A 16,642-nucleotide genomic window follows, 5' to 3' on the forward strand; every position below is an offset into this window, starting at 1 on the left:
GACATAAAAAATCAGTCACGTCAACATGACCACACAATGTCAACGCGTCGGTCACGTGGTAACCACGGATCATCTATGCTCGGCAGGAGTTTCGTCGAGATTAATTCGTGCCGTGTTCTTGTCTTGTCTTGTAATACAATTTACAAATAGTACGAGTATCATTGAACATACTAGTAATACAATCGATCACTGATGATAGAAATAAAAAAATAACTGCGAGCAAGGAAGTGACGATAGGCTTTTCGAGGACGGTCAAGAACAATGTATACATCGAACTTATTCAGAATCCGATATATCCATGTCATCGTCATCGTCATCATCTTCTTCAGCCACCGAAGTGGTATTGACTTGAATTTGTAAACAAGATGACGGAGAGGGCGATATGGGCGTTGACTTTGGTGAAGGTGGTGCGGGAAGGGGTGGAGGGCATGACGGTGGCGGTGGCGGTGGCGGTGGAGAAGGTGGTGGCGGTGGAGGACGTGATGGAGGAGGTGGCGGCGGTAATGGCGGTGGCGGTTCATTAGGTGGTGGAGGCGGTTGACCGTATAGTTGGGCATAATGATCATCTCCATCGAACGCTGAGTTCCAATCGATGGATGATGAGGGTGGAGCTTCCTGTGTGGTATATGGGAATAAAAGTTCCGACGAAAAATAAGTTGAAGGGTATTCCGCCCAACGCCTAGGCGTTGGAGACGCAGACCTCGACATAGACGCTGTCTCACTCTCCGGATTTTCAATCTCTCCTTCATCACATCGATTAGGCGTTTGTCCCATAATCAGAGTGTCCTGAGAGACATTCTCGACCTCACCATCAGCACTTCCGAAAATATAAAATGGTTCATCTGGACTGTTATACCCGCTGTCCAGTTGTTCATTCCATATCCTGGCGAAGGCTTTCGCTCTGGGATCTGAAGCACTGATCCAACCTGGAGGATAGCCCCAAGTCGCTATATTCCTGAGCCAGTCACCATCACCAGGCCCGATAGCTTCACGCAACAGGGAGCCTCTGATCTGTCCAGGCTGGAAATTTTCAAGCCATTCCAATCGTTGTTGTCGCCAACCCTCGGCAAGATGTATTCGAGGATGATCTGTAACATCGCGAAGCTCCTTGTAAAAGTTGTAGTATTGCCGAGATAATGATATCAAATCGTTATTGCGTCGGAAAGGACATGCAGATACAGCGTGGTCCGGTGAGCCACAGTTGAAACATAAAGATTGAGAGGATCCCCCCGTTGTCTCATCCATAACTTCTTCACCAAGGACGGCGTCGGTCTGGCGTTGGTACATACCGCATATATACGGCTCATACCATGAATTCGCAGTGCTCGAGGTATCGACGAAGAAGAGATGCTCAGAAGGTATAGAGGTTGCTACTGTGGCTTGTTCATGTCCTCCATCGGCAAGTGCGCTTCCTGTGGTTGACTTTGATCCCATTTCTCCAACGCCTGAGTCACAATCTGGGCGTCCCAGCGACCTTTGGCAATTTCCTTGCCCTCGAGATGAAGTGCTGGGATCCAATAAACATATTTCTTCTTCCACCTCTCCTGACCCACGTCCTGGATGTTGATGGTCTCCAGTTGAAATGGCCGCTGTGGATGACATACTTGATAAAGATGTATTCATGTATCAAAAGGGATCCCGCTTACTTGCTGACGGACTTTGGCCAGCTCAGCCTTGGCAATCTGGGAGTATAGGTGAGCAGATGATATTACTCTTATGAAATATTGGTGTGTCTTACGTCGCAAAGAGAGCAGTTCGGACCAGAGAACAGAGTCAAACGAGGGATTCGGGTGAAACGAGCCGCCATGTTGGTCTTCCGCGAAATTCTGCACGTCAGTACGCACTCACGTGATTCATTTCCCGAGTCGCGGTTCGGGAGGAGACTTGCGGGTTCAAACAAATGTTTTCGCTGAATGACTTGTATACATCATTTAAAGCCAGTTCTAATGAAAGGATAAAACACTAGTTTGGTCATTATCTCTCTGTGTACGTATCCGAAATCATGACCCAAGCAGTGCTCGCCGCAGATGATATTACTTAGCCAGTGCCACAGGATTATGGGAATTCGTGAAGAAAAATGAATGATAAAGACAAGTAGTGGGGTCTGGTTCAGCCTTAGCATGGATCCTCCTCATTGAGCAACAATACTGCAAGGAACTTTTACATGCATGCTTGTCCTTGTGTTCTGATCCAACCTTCATTATGTTAGACATCGTGAATGAGATCAGTCATCAAATCACAGGAACAGGAACATTTCATAGTGAACCGGCTGTCCATTTGAGTGCCGACGCAGCCCGTCGAAGAGAGTACCCTCGCTTTTGATCTTCAGCCGGCACGGATAGAAACAGAGCGGTTCTGTAAAATTTTTCTTCCAACCTTATTAGAGGACGATGATCTGCGGCCTTCGTGTAGATCGGTGTCATCTTCAAAACGTCTGTAGAGGGTACCAGTATTGAGAATCATTCCATGAGTAGTGACAAGACGAGTCACATTGACTATCATTTAACCACGTTCTTCCGCTCCTCCGCTCTCTACATTTATCATTAATTCAAATGGCTTGTAGCAGGCACATGCCCTGGTTAGATCTTGCCCGCTTATCAAGCTGCTGGAGTTCCTGATCATGAAACGGGCTTCAAATGTTTTACGAATCAAAGAGTTGTGATCCTACTATTTTTTGATAAATGGCGGCTTTCACCAGCCTAGTAACAAGTATTGGATGGGAAAACATCGACGTGAAGGCGGGAAGTTCAATTTTCGAAGTTCATTTTATTGCCCAAGAAAACGTTGGATTCGGTGAATTCGAAGTTCGCAATAAATAGCCTTGCCCTTTTTTAGACAACCTAGAATGGTGCGCGGATCATTTACACGATCGGAGTGATCCAAATTCAATATTCAGGGCCCAAAGTCTTGACGCGTTGGGGCTGCGCTACGCCAAGCCGGTTCAAGCGTCTAAATGCTGAACGCTGAGCAAGGGCGGGGGGAGAACGGAGAGCGTGTCTCTTCGGAATTGTCATGGGGATGATCCAGGTCAGGGTCGCTTTGATTTCGTCCAATAGCATATGATCGTTGACAGTGTGACCAATGTTGAAAAGATTCACAAGGATAGCATCGCTTCATTCTGAGTTCTAGCATCTGTAGGAGGAGCGTTTGCGTCGGAGGTATCCATCAATGAACGATGCCATTGTCATTGTCAAGCAACGAAATTCCCTGCTCCATCTCCTTCGGCACGTGATCCCTGTTACGGACTTTACGCCAAAGAGTTTGTCCAGTGTCTTCTTGGCTCTTCTCTATTTTAACGCCTGCCTGCGTCTCTTCAAGGTCCATGCCCGGCGATGACCTTGCCAGAGCCCGCATGGCGAGTAAAATGTTCGTTTTTGTTTCTAATTTCCCTTCAATTTGGTTAACCGTTTTTGAGTAGCAAGACCGTGTCCCTTCTACCGGCAGGGATTTTGCTTCTTCGCAGACTCTTGTAATTTTCTGCATACGGCTCCATCTCAAGGACCACAGGGTACAACTGTAGCAGTGGAAACTCCGAAATGTCAAGTTTACCACACCCCGCGTCCATCTTCCGTCGAACCGCCTCTTATTTCTGTTGAATCACCGAACTCTGACTGTTCGAATCGCTCTCCTCGTATTGCCAGTCTCTTATTGGCGTTAAAGGACGTCCTTGGTGACCCGCAGGATCAGGTTCTTGACGATCACACCAATTCGAGCAATACCTCTCGGTCCGCCGGCTCAACGACCCTTGGCATTGACTCTGTTCCTCGCTCCGAACTGAAAGACTTTACCTTTCCACTTTTCCCTCGCGCACCCGCTCCTAATGACTCTAGTGGTCCTGCCTTTAATGATCAACACTCGCTTCAACACTGCTCCGGGACGAACGGCTCAGACACAAGTTCTTCGTTGCAGCAACCAGATATCATTGACTCTATTTTTGGTTCCGAACTGAAAGAATGCTCATTTCCGCTTTCCCCTCGCGCAGCCGCCCCTAATGATTCCAGTGGTCCTGCCTTTAATGATCAACACTCGCTTGAAAACTGCTTCGGGACGAACGACTCGAACACAAGTTCTTCGTTGCAGCAACCAGACATCATTGACTCTGTTCCTGGTTCCGAACTGAAAGAATGCTCATTTCCGCTTTCCCCTCGCGCAGCCGCCCCTAATGATTCCAGTGGTCCCGCCTTTAGTGATCAACACTCGCTTGAACACTGCTTCGGGACGAACGACTTAGACACAAGTTCTTCGTTGCAGCAACCAGATATCATTGACTCTGTTCCTGGTTCCGAACTGAAAGAATGCTCATTTCCACTATCCCCTCGCGCAGCCGCCCCTAATGACTCCAGTGGTCCCGCATCTAACGATCAACACTCGCTTCAACACTGCTCCGGGACTAACGACTTAGACCCAAGTTCTTCGTTGCAGCAACCAGATACCATCTTAGATGATGCCGATACCCTACGAATCGATCCATCTCTTCCATATGATCAGCCCTTGATACATACAACGAGCAGTTCACCAGTCACCGAGGATAATGAAGAGGTACAATATGCCTATATTCAACCTGGTGCCCGCGACAACCTTCTCTCTCCGGTCGAAATATCACCCCTTAATCTAACCGGCTTCGGTCGAAGGTCTATGGACATGACAACGGTCAATGGTGATGGCTTTCAGCGGCCACCACTCACCCTAGCTCGTTCTCCACCCCGAAGTCCTTGTCCCACTTCCACTTTCGATCTGCTGGCTTCACCTTTTGGGAGTCCTGGAGTTCGTGTACTATCCCCTCGCCTCAGTGCCTTCATTGGAAGGTATTCAATTATCTCCGATATAAGCAATACCAAGTCTGATGATCTTGACTCTGATCTTGACTCGCCTCGAGCTCATCGTATGTCGGGGGTAGCCAAGGTTTCGGACGTATCCCCTTCTGCCCCTGAAATCGCCGTTGCTGAGAATGACAACTCGTCAACGTTATCAGCGCTCATCCAGGTCCCTGGGAGTTCACACGAGGGGATTGAAACTGTTGCTGAGGACCGATGTTCGGAAATGAATGAGGTAATTGGGAATAAAGGATTTGAAGAGGATTTGATTGAAGATGGTGTGCAAGCTCAGACGGACTCGAAGGAGAGCTATGAGGAGGTCGAAGCGGACAAACGGTTTTCGTCTATACCTCAATCACTGGCGGAAAGTCAAGAAACGAGCGCCAGAATCGAAGATCGACAATCCATGCAACAAGAAATTAGTCTGCCACATCAGACTCCCCCTCATTTCCTTCAATCTTGTCAAATGCAATTGTCTGGAAATGAAGAGACTGTCAAATTGACAACGGTATTTGACGTGGAACGAACGCAGAGCGCTCAAAGCACGCCCGATTCTCCACCAGCTAACAGTCCTGTCAAAACGGTTTCGCCTGTCGTAGAAGTCCTTCCGGACGCCCGTATATCAGAACTCAGCTTATCGCGTTCTCCTCCAGCTCATAATCCCCCTTCCCCAGCAGTTGAGGGAAGGGAGTCACAGGAGGTTGAAAAAAACACCGCCAGCGTCAAAGCACGACAACCTTCGCTGGATTCCATTAGCAGGAACCAGTCAGAAGATGTTGGGTCATTTGTGTCATTATACGATGCCTACTCCGATCGTTCCTCTTCGCCTCCGCAGGAAACGTCACTTGATGAATTTCATCAGTCTCAGTCAGTCGACTCGATGCCAGGAGAGTCCTCCAGTATTTCCACGCCGTTGAGCTGCACACCTGAACCTGAATTCACGCTGCCATCGTCTGAGAGACAGAGTCGAGTGATGGGTGTACCAGTAGATTCAGGGTCCCCAGACCCCTCCCGCCACTCCTTCTTGTCGAGAAGATCTGACAGCCTTCATTCACCCTTCGCCATTCGGCCTGAAGATAGGGATATGATACGGGAAGTCGATGACGTCGATATGCCTACGACCACGGATAGTTCACGAAAAATTTCTCTAGGTTGGCGTCGTTCTCGAACTTCGGTGAGTCAAAGCATAGTATACACCTGCTTCTTTTGCTGAATAAGACTTTCCTTTGGCAGAGTCATTCAAATAAGAGTACTCGCACTTCGAGGACTTCGCGGACCATTTCGCGACAAGTCTTGGATTCGCCAAGGAGTCCGCCGGCGGCGGACGATCCGCCTTCGCTAGTCTCCTCTCCTTTGAACTCCGTTCCTCCCGTTGCCTCTCGACTTAAGCCATTAAGGCTGGTACGTGAATTATTTTCAATAAGATGAGACCTGGCTAAACATCCATTCATGGCAGTCTGTCATCATTAATTCTCAATCTCAGTCAACACGTTCCGCAGTTACTTCTGTCAGTACAAGTCATACTCAACAACCACTTCGTGCGCCCTCCTCCAATTATGTGTATATCTGGCTGTGCTGACTGCAGTGTAGAACATCGTCGCGTATCTGTATCCAATCCAAGTGTATCATCAAATCGCAGAATATCACACAATCCTTCGGTATGTATCAACTTTCTTTACCGACTATTTTTTTTTCCTGAATCCTTTTCAGCTTTCATCTACTTTTTCAGCCGTGTCCGATCGTATGCGCCATAGTTTAAGATGTTCGGATAACCGCACACCATCTCCTCTGACCACTGACAACTTTCCTCACCTACCGACTTTCGGCACTCCTCAATCCGCTCCTTTGTCCCATTCTCAAATTTGGCGCAGAGCGTCAATATCCATCGCATCGCCAGATGAATGTTTTCGTGCTTCAAGCCAGCTCAGCCAGCTTTCCGAGCCTGCCATTCGTCCTATATATGAGGAGGAAGACGATCATGACACCTATGAAATTTACGACCAATATCCCGAATATAATGACCACAGCAATACAGATACCCATAGTCAAACTTATAGACGAAGCATACCCACACCCAGTATACCCACACCTCCTCCTAGCGCCCGTGTTACTCAACCACCATCTCGACCGGTCTACCATGCCGTTTCTACCGCCAAACCGACGCTTATGTTTGCTATTGCCAGTGATGACGTTGCAGAAGTTAAAAGGGTGCTCGAGAGTGGTGATGCGGGACCTAATGATGCCGTTGGCCCTCAAACGGCTTTGGAGTTTGCATTGACGAATGGTCAACTGGTCAACAAGATGGATATTGTGAAAACGCTGTTGGCATATGGTGCTGATCCTCGAGCGGTGAAGCAATACAACGGAATTCAAAGACGCGGATCCGTGATGGTAGAAGACTTGATTAGTGGTAATGTGCCTGGTGATGTACAAGAACCGCCGTCAGACAACGCTGTAACATCTTTGATGGATGAGATCGATCCAGCACTCAAGTGAGTGATCCTCTTCCGGTTCTTTTTCTTTGCGGATCCCGTTGCTGACGATGGACATACTCTCGAATTTAGATACTACGTTGAACGTGCTGACGCCCCTCATACACGCCGTACGTCGGCATTAATACATCGCTCGTTCTTCAGACCTCTTGCGAGAGTGCGGTATGAGCTTATCGGTCAAGATTGTGTACTTGAACAGCTATTCAGGGTGCTGAGTATGCAATCCCGTGGACTTTCGGTGGCTCCCATTGTTGTACTGCTTTGTGGCCCTAGTGGGCATGGTAAAAGCCTTCTGGCACGAAAATGTGAGTCGATTCGAAGAATTGTTGATTTATGAATGCTGACGTATTGTGTTGCTATTGCAGTTGGATCGTTGCTTGACGTGCCGACTCACACCGTTAATATGACGACGCTGAGATCCACTCATGATCTGTGGCAATCGCATTCTATGAGCCCGTATGAAGTTCGTTGTCAATCATTAACCTTCCGTCGAATATGCTTTCTAAATTGGAATATTAGACTCCAACCACATGTACTCTTGCAGAGTTCTTGATTAACAACGAGGGCAAGCGTTGCATTGTTGTTCTTGATGTGAATTGGAATGTTTGATTGATTATTCACGTGCTAATGTTTCTCGCTCTAATAGGAAATCGAGAAAACCGACGAGAAGGCTTTGTGGTCGTTACTCATGCCATGGGAGCTTGGGAGATGTTCGTTTGAAGCTGGGAACCGGCACATTGATGTTCGCAATGTAGTTTGGTTGGGTACGTCGAATATTGGTCATGAACTTGTGTTTAAACATCAAGAATCACGGACGAGACCTGATGATATGGTGTCCCGCGAGGAATATGTGGACTTGATGGGATTGCTTCGGCCACTTGTTACTGAACGTCTGGGTGTAAGTGAAACAAACAAAAAAATTGGAATGATTAATTGGTCGCGCTAACACACCTATCTTTTTCTTTTGACAGGCGTCGGTGTTGTCAAGAGTCACGACAGTACTACCATTCGTCCCTTTCACACTAGAAGAAAAGAAGGCCATATGCTCGGAAGCATTGTATTCTTTGGGTGGAGAAGATGCGAGATCGTTGTCTGTGCAAACGGTCGAAGATGTGATTCGGGATGCTTTGGAGAACTATTGCCCGATCGAGGGTGCAAGATCGTTGCATCGTGCGATCTCGAACCAATTAATAGACATCATGATCTAAAAAGCTATTTTTTCTTTTTCTATTAGATTTCCCGCCCCATGGTACCCCTCTTTCCAGATACCTTGCATTCACCAATATTTTCTTGATCATTGGTACACATAACTTATGTATAATATTGCATTCACTGTTTAATGGAATCTTGCTGTTTTCGCTCCAATAGATACCCCGGAATTTGATCATGAACTGTCAGCTTCGAGAATATTGATAAAGACGTCTGTGAGAAAGCGGCGGGAAGTCGAAATTAAACTGGACTCGATAGGCACTCGGTGAGAATTTGATCTCGTTGCTATTCCCCATACCGTACATAGGAGTCTATCTGAGACACTCGCTCTGGTTACGTTCCTTGCCTTCACCCCTTTTCTCTTTCATCTTTTCCTCTCCAGTCCTTTTGGCCCTGGTCGCCATCTACTTCCCTCCCTCCCCCCTCCCGCACTCTCCACCCTTCCTTTCGTTACTGTGGTTTTCGTCTTTCTTTTGTTTTTCAAAAAGAGAGACTATAAACACTCACCCTCATTTGACGACAGACACTCATTCAAGAAATTTCAGGGCCGAGACGCGCGCTTTTTATATTATTTTTATCATCATTATCATTTCTCAAAAAAATGAAGCATTATCATCGTGGTATTACATTTGCTCGTCATCGCCTTCCAACTTTGGTGGCGAGAGAAGATGAAAGCATTCCGAGTGGTGACGCTGTTGGCGTCCAGGAATCAGAGGTCACTGTTATTTCTCCTAAAATGCCAACGTCGACTATGGCTGTGGTAATCGTGTTGTCAATTGCCGGCTTCCTGGCAATCGTGTGTACGTCCTTTTCACCATTTCCGACATTTGAAAGGAAGTACTTACTTGCTTTGTTTTCTTTTCCTCTTCCCCGCTGCCCCCTAATTTGTGTAGTGGCCATCTATTGGGTGTATCGTTCACGGAAAACCAAGAGCAGCAGCAAACTGAAGAGGACGATTTCTACGCCGCTGAACGCCAAACACGTCAACCTTGACGCCGCATCCGACATGTTAGAACCGAAACGGACGTTCACAGGAGGCACTACCGATGGAACTTTCCCTTGGCAACTCACGTATGGTGATGACAAGATTCAAGATGTAAAAACCCTCGAACAATTCTCCGAATGGGCCTCACCGTCGCAGACGACGACAACGACCATTACCATTCCAAAACCTTCGTTCAAGAAGAAATCGGCGAAGAAAACTTTCAAGGTTCCACGACGTTTGTCGAGAATTGGTGTACCCCCACCTCCTTCGTATTCGGCTGCGTTTGCTGGCATTGGTGGTATTGATGCGGAGATGATGGCGATGAAATATCCCCTCCCCTCGTCTACACCTGATCCAACACCTGATACGCGCATGGAAGCACGAGCTCCTGTCGTGTCGACGAACCTCAAATTGGAGGCTTCAGCTGGAAGACCTTCACGTACCTCGTCTTTCATCAAACTAGACGCGTCCACGCCGAACACCGCCGACGATTTTTCTCAGAACTCTCCAGTTTCTGCTTCGGCGCCTATATCACCAAAATTGATGACCGTTATCAATACCTTCACGCCTACACTTAATGATGAACTACCTTTGACGATCAGTGACACCGTACTCATGATTGAGGAGTTCAAGGACGGGTGGTGTACTGTCCAGTATCTGGGCAAGGATAACGCGGCAAAGGGTGCCGTTCCAAGGTTTTGTCTACAGGAGCATAGCGCTGTCTCCTCGCACAAGATTTGTTGATCTTCTTACTCTCAAGCATCGTGTCGAATTTCTTCTTCGTTCGCTGTTGGAGATTTTGGCGCAGATTTTGCGTGTCGGGATAGGATCGATGATGCACGGTCAATTAACGCTTCGAAACCTTGACACGCTCACCTGGTTTTTAAATATTTATTTTGGGAGCCGTTTGCTGCTGTACTATATTGCCTCAAACTTCCAGAGTTTCGCGTTTCTTCTACTCTTTCTTCTTCTCTCTTTTATACTTTCTTGGACCACTGAATTATTATATCCGATTTCTTTGAGTAGAAATTGTGCTGCTACATTGCTTTCAGCGGTTACTCCCTTTCTTGGTCTGTTGTACAGATATAGCTAGTGTTGTAAATCGGTAACAGTGAATGTAGGTCGAGATTCGATGAAAAATAGAGTGCATTGTGAGGCGATTGAGTAGAGTGCAAGCGAGAACATACTGGATTACTGGGGTACGAGTATCAACAATATAATAAATATGTTCATTCCTCAGCTAGGACGACCTTCCGTCTATATTTGGACTGATCCCTCAACCACTAGACAAAAAGACGCGAATGAGTGGAAGGAACATAACGTTGGTCGCAATAAAACGAACCTGTCTGTAACCATGTATAGAACCAATTTTTTCGCCTGAAAAAAAGTTCATTAGTATTGGGAATGGGTTAGTTGTGATCTTCAGTACCGTAATAATCGGGGATTGGGCTCGTTGGGCTTTGGAGTGTGGCATCGACGCGGTTTTTGGCTATCCGTTTGTAGAATTCACGATCCTTGGCATCAATGAGGGAGACTTTGTTGCGGTGAGTCATTCTCCAAAGTGCTGTGCCGAGACTGGGCCCAACAACAGCTCCAACGCCTATACAGTGGTCAAAGTCATTACCGGGTATGTGCAGATCATATCGAGTAAAACTTGCCGACACAACCGACGGTACTGATGCCGTAGAAGAAGAACGGGTCAATTCCCTAAAGAGAACGCGGTTTTAGTAAAAGAAATGTTACGAAAGTAAGGCGTGGCGCACCATGATCGTTTTTGTTGGGTCGGCGCCCATGGTACCGAAATATGTTGCACCCCCAATAAATCCCAGTAGTGCACAGGGAACAGTGGCTGCCTGATAGTTATGAAAGTCAGGCGGGCGAGCGGAAGAGATAGGACAGTAAACACTCACTACTTGCCACTTTCTCTTGCTTCCTCTGATGGCCAGGTATTCTCGCCATGAAAGGGATTCGGGCGGCTGACTTGAGCCGGAAGCTGCGTATGACCTGCGAGAAATTACAGCATTTTTCTTTGGCAGTTGGGGCTTGCAGGCCAGGACGAGTGGACGACTGAGAGATTCGCGCATGGCCGGTCTAAATGGCGGAAGAAAGAGTGTCGATATCACGTGGCTGCGTCGGAATTCTTGCTGAACCTGATCTTGATGGCCGCGCTGTTTTCGAGTCAGAATTGATAGACGCGGTCCCCTGGCTTGTACCATGTACTTCTGCCCCCCTTGCGCAGTATGCTGTACTATATGCGCTGCAAAACACCCCCAGACTCCTCTGAATTGTGCCTTTGGAAATCCAGACTCGGATGAAAAACACTCATTTGCTCCTAATAATCTTCTGGCCGTCGGCACCTTGTCTATAAAAAGAGTCCCGTCAGAAGAACCTCCTCTATGCGACCACGTCCATGAAGACGATGGCTGGCACTTATACGATGGTTCTCGGCACTCTACCTACTTAAAGGAGGATGATGCTTCTCTATCTAAAATGCTTTGGTTCTTGGCCAAGCATGAGTTCATCAAGATCACTTACAATATTACAGGCGAAGAGACGCTGACACTGCGCGTATATCTTGTGCCCGTAGATTTGAGCGGAGTGAAAGGCAGACTTCATCATAGAAACCGCAATGATAGAATTCTAGGACCCGCGCGTCAGTATCTTCGAAAAATACTACCCCAAATTTCACGAAGTAAAGGGAAATGGTATGGTTATTCTGGTGAAGATGCCTCAGACCGTGAAACATTACTGGATATGTCACCGGTACGTATCTAATATTGAGTGTACATCACTTTGTGGTAGTAACTAGTTTCTAGGATAGTCGTACTCTCTCAGGGATATACAGTGACATTGCATCACCTAAAGTGGACCTTTCAAATCCTTGCTGTGAAACCGTAGCTCGCTTACTTGATTTTGACGATGAGTTAAATGGCCTGGGCTTCCGAAGCATCTTGTATCGATATCAACGTGAATCCATTGCATCCATGGTCAGTAGGGAAATCGATCCTCGTGCCGTTCAGGATCCACTTGGTCTCCCATTATCTACTATCAATGGCAAGGACTTTGATCTCTTACCTGCTACCATGGAAGTAAGAAATGGGCGGGGCTACGTTGACCCGACTCGCGGTGGACTATTGTGCGAAGAATTGGGTATTGTGTTTTCTATCTTGATCTCTTACTTTTCCTGATGGGATTTCTCAGGTACGGGCAAGACAGTGATGATATTAGGCTTGATCTTATCTACACTCAAACAATTACCATCACCTCCGGATACAATTGATGAACCTCCTGTCATCCTCACACCTCTCGCTGTCAAATCATTTCCTTCTGGCGCTTATGCTTCCGCTCGACAAACTATCTATCGCGGTCATATTGATCGAGATAACTCCTCTCCCCGCATCCCATCGCTCACCGAACTCGTATGCCATATCGCACGAACCGACCCTCTTTGGGTTCTTCCCAATCCTCATACCCCTCGTGGACGCCGTCTGTATAATAAACATCTCGAACTCGAGAACCAATTCGAAATGACTCAAGTTAATGAGTTGTTGCAGCAGAATACACCATTCTACCTGCATCCTTTCGAGGAGAAGAGTGATGATTGGAATTTCAGGAAGAGCGATTCGAAGCGACCGCGCATCATGTACCTTTCTCCTGCCACACTAGTTGTCGTTCCTCCCAACTTACTGAGTCAGTGGTATAGAGAGATTAGCAAACATTGCGAACTGGCTTTACGCGTCTTGGTCCTCAGATCCGGAACCAAAATGCCTTCTGCTATAGCTTTGGCTTCAGAATACGACGTTCGTATTCTCTTCCATCTCGTATGGTTTCGAGGAAACTCACATAGATTTATCAGATAATTTTAATGACGTACAATCGTGAGCAGTTTTTTGACTTACATGCATGAAACCCTTCCGAACATGCCCGACACATAGGCTATACGGCTGAAGCAGCTCATAAGAAAATTTCTGCATTGCACTCCTTACCTCCTTGTAAATGCCCCAACATTCCAGGTTCCCGTATTCCTGACTGTAAATGCCCTTCTCCTGCGAACGTCTCGCCGCTACTCCAAGTGAGGTGGAAACGTCTCGTTATCGACGAAGGCCACGTCTCTGCTAGTCTCTCCACAAACCTTACTCCATTCACCAAGCTTCTCAGCGTGGAACGGAGGTGGATCGTCACCGGTACACCCACCACGAACCTCTTGGGCCTCAGTCTGGGGAAGAACACCATATCAGAGGTGGTTCCTACTACCGGAAAAGAACCAGATTCGAGCGAGGAAGATTATGTCACAAGCGAAACAGACGAGAACACACCAAGCCAGCAGTCTTCCCCCAGTTCTCCCAGTCATTTATCTCAGGAAATCAGACAGCGAATATGGAATAAATACGATCGTGCGGATTTAGCTAAACTCGATAACATGATCACACATTTCATCGCCGTCCCTCAATTTATCGCATTCCCCAAACTTCTTTCTCAGCATATTCGTGAACCATTGTTGGACAAGAATGGACCTAGACCGGGATCTATCCAAGTTTTAACGCAGTTAATGGAGATGATTATGATTCGACATAGGATTGAAGATGTGGAAAAGGATGTTGCATTACCGCCGGTGGTTCATGAATCGATTCTGCTGGACTTGGACCCTATTGTGATGAAATCATACAATGCTATGCAAGCGACTATTGCGATTAACGCTATTGACTCGCAACGCACTGATCAAGTATGTCCTCCTCATATTCGCTATTGTTTGTGCTGAGATGTGTCATCGACAGGATTACTTGTTCCACTCTAGAGTGGGTGTTAGCTGATTTCGGATGCTATTTCGGCTAACCCGCTATGGCACAGAATGCTGAATTCTTGCAGCTCACTGTTAAAAACATGTCGCAGTAAGAACCCTTCTCTTCTTGCAAACTCCATGTCGCTGATCTTATCTATACTTCCAGACTCATGTTCTGGTCTGTTGATGAGACCTTGTATAATGCTGATCAACTCATGCAAACTGCGCAAGCAACGACCGACCTAGCAATAAGTCGTAACATGCCACCTGAGGATATCCAGCTCCTCCAAGAAGCGTTTCGCCACGTGTAAGTCTAGACTAATCTCTTTGCACAACATTCATTCAACTTTTGACCGCACTCATTTCAGTCGGTTGGCTGCTACTGATCCAGTGTGGAGATCAATTCAGAACCATGAAGATGTCCCTTACCGCGTTTATGATATGCCTCATAAGATATTCAATTCTTGGACACGTACCCCGGGGTTCAAGGAGATCAATGATCCAAGTCTAAGCGGTATCCTTCACGCCGACCGTCTTCTCAGCCTTCAAAGCCTCATCTTTTCTCGACCTGTCATCACCGAAACTTTAATCCTCGAACAAGGTTCAGAAGTAGCTAAAACCGACATAGAACACCGACAAGCTTTCGAGGAATCGTTCAAGCGGAACAAGAATAAACATAGTCGAAAGTATTCGCATAGTACTGTGAAACCCGGTGCTGTCTCAGCAGTGGCCTCGGCGGATAGTAAGGATGTCCACGCGGGTTTTAAAGTGGAGAATGCGGCGAAGAAGGCTATGGCACCGAATACGTTGAAGGAGATGAGGAAAGAATTGGATCAGTCACTTGCGAAGTTGGAGAAAGAGGAAGGAGAGGGAGAGGGCGAAATTGCGTCAGCTAACGCTGAGTCTAATGCTGTCATTGGGAGTACGCCTTCGGTACTTTTGCGCTCTTCCGTTCTAGCTGGCGTAGCTGTTGGATCTTCAGCTTCGAGTAAGCTGAATTATATCATCAATGAGGTAAGCTCCATCTCTAAAACGTTTACATTTCATTTATTCGTGCCACATCAAATAGGTCATGATACATTCAACAGAGGAAAAGATACTTATATTTTCGGATTCAGAACTAACGCTAGCGCACGTCGCAGAAGCTCTAGAACTTATCCAAATCAAGTTCTTACGGTTCACAACTCAAATTCAACCTCAATTCCGTGAGCAACTTGTATTGACGTTTGAAACTTCCGAAACGTATCGAGTTTTCTTGATGGAGCTCAAACACGGGGCTCGTGGATTGTAAGTCTGCTTCTCTGCTTTATTCTGGCTACTGCAAATTTTTAATTCTTTATTGATTCGTTTAGAAATCTTATTTCGGCCTCTCGAGTCATTTTTTGTGAACCAGTATGGCAAGCCGATGTCGAAAGTCAAGCCATCAAGGTATGTATTTTGAGTCGTCCTTGAAGGTTAATTGTTCAAATTGTCTTTTAGCGAGTACATCGTATTGGGCAAACACGATCCATTACGGGTAAGTACTTAAAAAACTGAGTCATGGGACTTTGGTCTAATTCAATCGACCCGTTCGCTACCATCTTAGTCAAAACACTTGCCATACGGGGTACTGCGGAAGAGACCATGGTCGAAAGGCGGAACTTGTTCAAAGGAAGTAATGATAAAGTTCCAAAGTTGTTAGAAGAATCCGGTATGCGGCATTTCATCGCGGTGAGCATCGTAATCTTAAAGCATTGAGCCTCTTCGACCTGGACGTGCCTGACCTCGATTCATCTGATTCTGTTCCAGAATCCTAAATTCCTCGTAGACAAACCTGACAGACTTCCACACGTTGCATTCCGCTTGATTCCTTCACCTCGAAAACCCTCTTTTCCTTCTTCTGGAGTTGTTAAGATCACAGTGCCGACACCGCATCCTCCTCTGACTCCTTTACACGACTATACGGAGTCCACTTCTACGAATCAATTACTTGAAGGCTATGATACCCCCATGAAAGACGATACCGAGTATCCATCACCCACTAAAAAGCAAAAAATCGTTCATTTTGGATGAAGCGAAAAGGATCATGACGCGGATTGAGTTATGTTTATCGCATTTGTTTCTCAGTCTCATGCTGCTAGATAATCAGATGATTGGTTGACGCAGGTTTCAACACATGTCTTCATTTCTTTTTCCTTGGGTTCAAGTGGAAAACATTCCTTCGTACCCAGTACCCTGAAATATCCCTATAAGAGGCTAGGTCCAGTTTTGCCCAATAAAAGGGATTTTTGTCCGGATTGGACCCGGTTTCTGAGCAAGTGTTTAAAGTTGTGAAAATGGTGCTATACAGGATATAGAAAACCACGGTGTACACAGCTAGCGT

General features: G+C 46.7%; 5 protein-coding genes across 5 annotated transcripts; 3 read left to right on the forward strand and 2 right to left on the reverse strand.

The window, feature by feature from the left end:
• Positions 1-98: 98 nt before the first annotated feature.
• On the reverse strand, positions 99-1,798 carry AGABI2DRAFT_215768 (hypothetical protein). The gene is made up of 3 exons (XM_006457757.1): positions 1,739-1,798; positions 1,647-1,682; positions 99-1,589 (listed from the first exon to the last, which is right to left on the reverse strand). Exon 3 carries the CDS (start codon positions 1,432-1,434, stop codon positions 277-279), a length of 1,158 nt encoding a protein of 385 aa, XP_006457820.1. The 5' UTR covers positions 1,435-1,589; positions 1,647-1,682; positions 1,739-1,798; the 3' UTR covers positions 99-276.
• Positions 1,799-6,896: 5,098 nt separating this feature from the next.
• Positions 6,897-8,666, forward strand: AGABI2DRAFT_198822 (hypothetical protein). Its single transcript, XM_006457758.1, has 6 exons — positions 6,897-7,306; positions 7,379-7,611; positions 7,672-7,769; positions 7,826-7,897; positions 7,953-8,204; positions 8,278-8,666. The coding sequence occupies exons 1-6, from the start codon at positions 6,981-6,983 to the stop codon at positions 8,512-8,514; spliced, it is 1,218 nt and encodes a 405-aa protein (XP_006457821.1). The 5' UTR covers positions 6,897-6,980; the 3' UTR covers positions 8,515-8,666.
• Positions 8,667-8,867: 201 nt separating this feature from the next.
• Positions 8,868-10,634, forward strand: AGABI2DRAFT_190228 (hypothetical protein). The gene is made up of 2 exons (XM_006457759.1): positions 8,868-9,315; positions 9,409-10,634. The coding sequence occupies exons 1-2, from the start codon at positions 9,117-9,119 to the stop codon at positions 10,242-10,244; spliced, it is 1,035 nt and encodes a 344-aa protein (XP_006457822.1). The 5' UTR covers positions 8,868-9,116; the 3' UTR covers positions 10,245-10,634.
• Positions 10,635-10,729: 95 nt separating this feature from the next.
• AGABI2DRAFT_64919 (hypothetical protein) lies at positions 10,730-11,584 on the reverse strand (the record flags this gene model as incomplete). The annotated part of the gene is made up of 6 exons (XM_006457760.1): positions 10,730-10,783; positions 10,843-10,877; positions 10,930-11,100; positions 11,165-11,207; positions 11,264-11,353; positions 11,411-11,584. 6 exons carry the CDS (start codon positions 11,582-11,584, stop codon positions 10,730-10,732), a joined length of 567 nt encoding a protein of 188 aa, XP_006457823.1.
• Positions 11,585-11,990: 406 nt separating this feature from the next.
• On the forward strand, positions 11,991-16,332 carry AGABI2DRAFT_198827 (hypothetical protein; the record flags this gene model as incomplete). Its single annotated transcript, XM_006457761.1, has 15 exons — positions 11,991-12,263; positions 12,317-12,650; positions 12,702-13,300; positions 13,357-13,378; positions 13,436-14,223; positions 14,276-14,296; positions 14,349-14,389; positions 14,447-14,587; positions 14,649-14,959; positions 15,008-15,294; positions 15,350-15,567; positions 15,633-15,708; positions 15,760-15,796; positions 15,866-15,990; positions 16,069-16,332. The coding sequence occupies 15 exons, from the start codon at positions 11,991-11,993 to the stop codon at positions 16,330-16,332; spliced, it is 3,537 nt and encodes a 1,178-aa protein (XP_006457824.1).
• Positions 16,333-16,642: the final 310 nt, after the last annotated feature.

This window comes from Agaricus bisporus (genome assembly GCF_000300575.1).
Source record: "Agaricus bisporus var. bisporus H97 unplaced genomic scaffold AGABI2scaffold_2, whole genome shotgun sequence".
In the NCBI taxonomy this organism is placed as follows: Eukaryota; Fungi; Basidiomycota; class Agaricomycetes; order Agaricales; family Agaricaceae; genus Agaricus; species Agaricus bisporus.

Excerpts from the sequence above, each read along its gene's own strand:
- AGABI2DRAFT_215768 (XM_006457757.1), bottom strand. The coding sequence starts at position 1,434 with ATGGGATCAAAGTCAACCACAGGAAGCGCACTTGCCGATGGAGGACAT.
- AGABI2DRAFT_198822 (XM_006457758.1), top strand. The coding sequence starts at position 6,981 with ATGTTTGCTATTGCCAGTGATGACGTTGCAGAAGTTAAAAGGGTGCTC. Across the intron at positions 7,770-7,825 it reads ATTCTATGAGCCCGTATGAA|ACTCCAACCACATGTACTCT; the intron begins GTTCGTTGTCAA and ends TTGGAATATTAG. Across the intron at positions 7,898-7,952 it reads GTTGCATTGTTGTTCTTGAT|GAAATCGAGAAAACCGACGA; the intron begins GTGAATTGGAAT and ends TCGCTCTAATAG.
- AGABI2DRAFT_190228 (XM_006457759.1), top strand. The coding sequence starts at position 9,117 with ATGAAGCATTATCATCGTGGTATTACATTTGCTCGTCATCGCCTTCCA. Across the intron at positions 9,316-9,408 it reads CGGCTTCCTGGCAATCGTGT|TGGCCATCTATTGGGTGTAT; the intron begins GTACGTCCTTTT and ends TAATTTGTGTAG.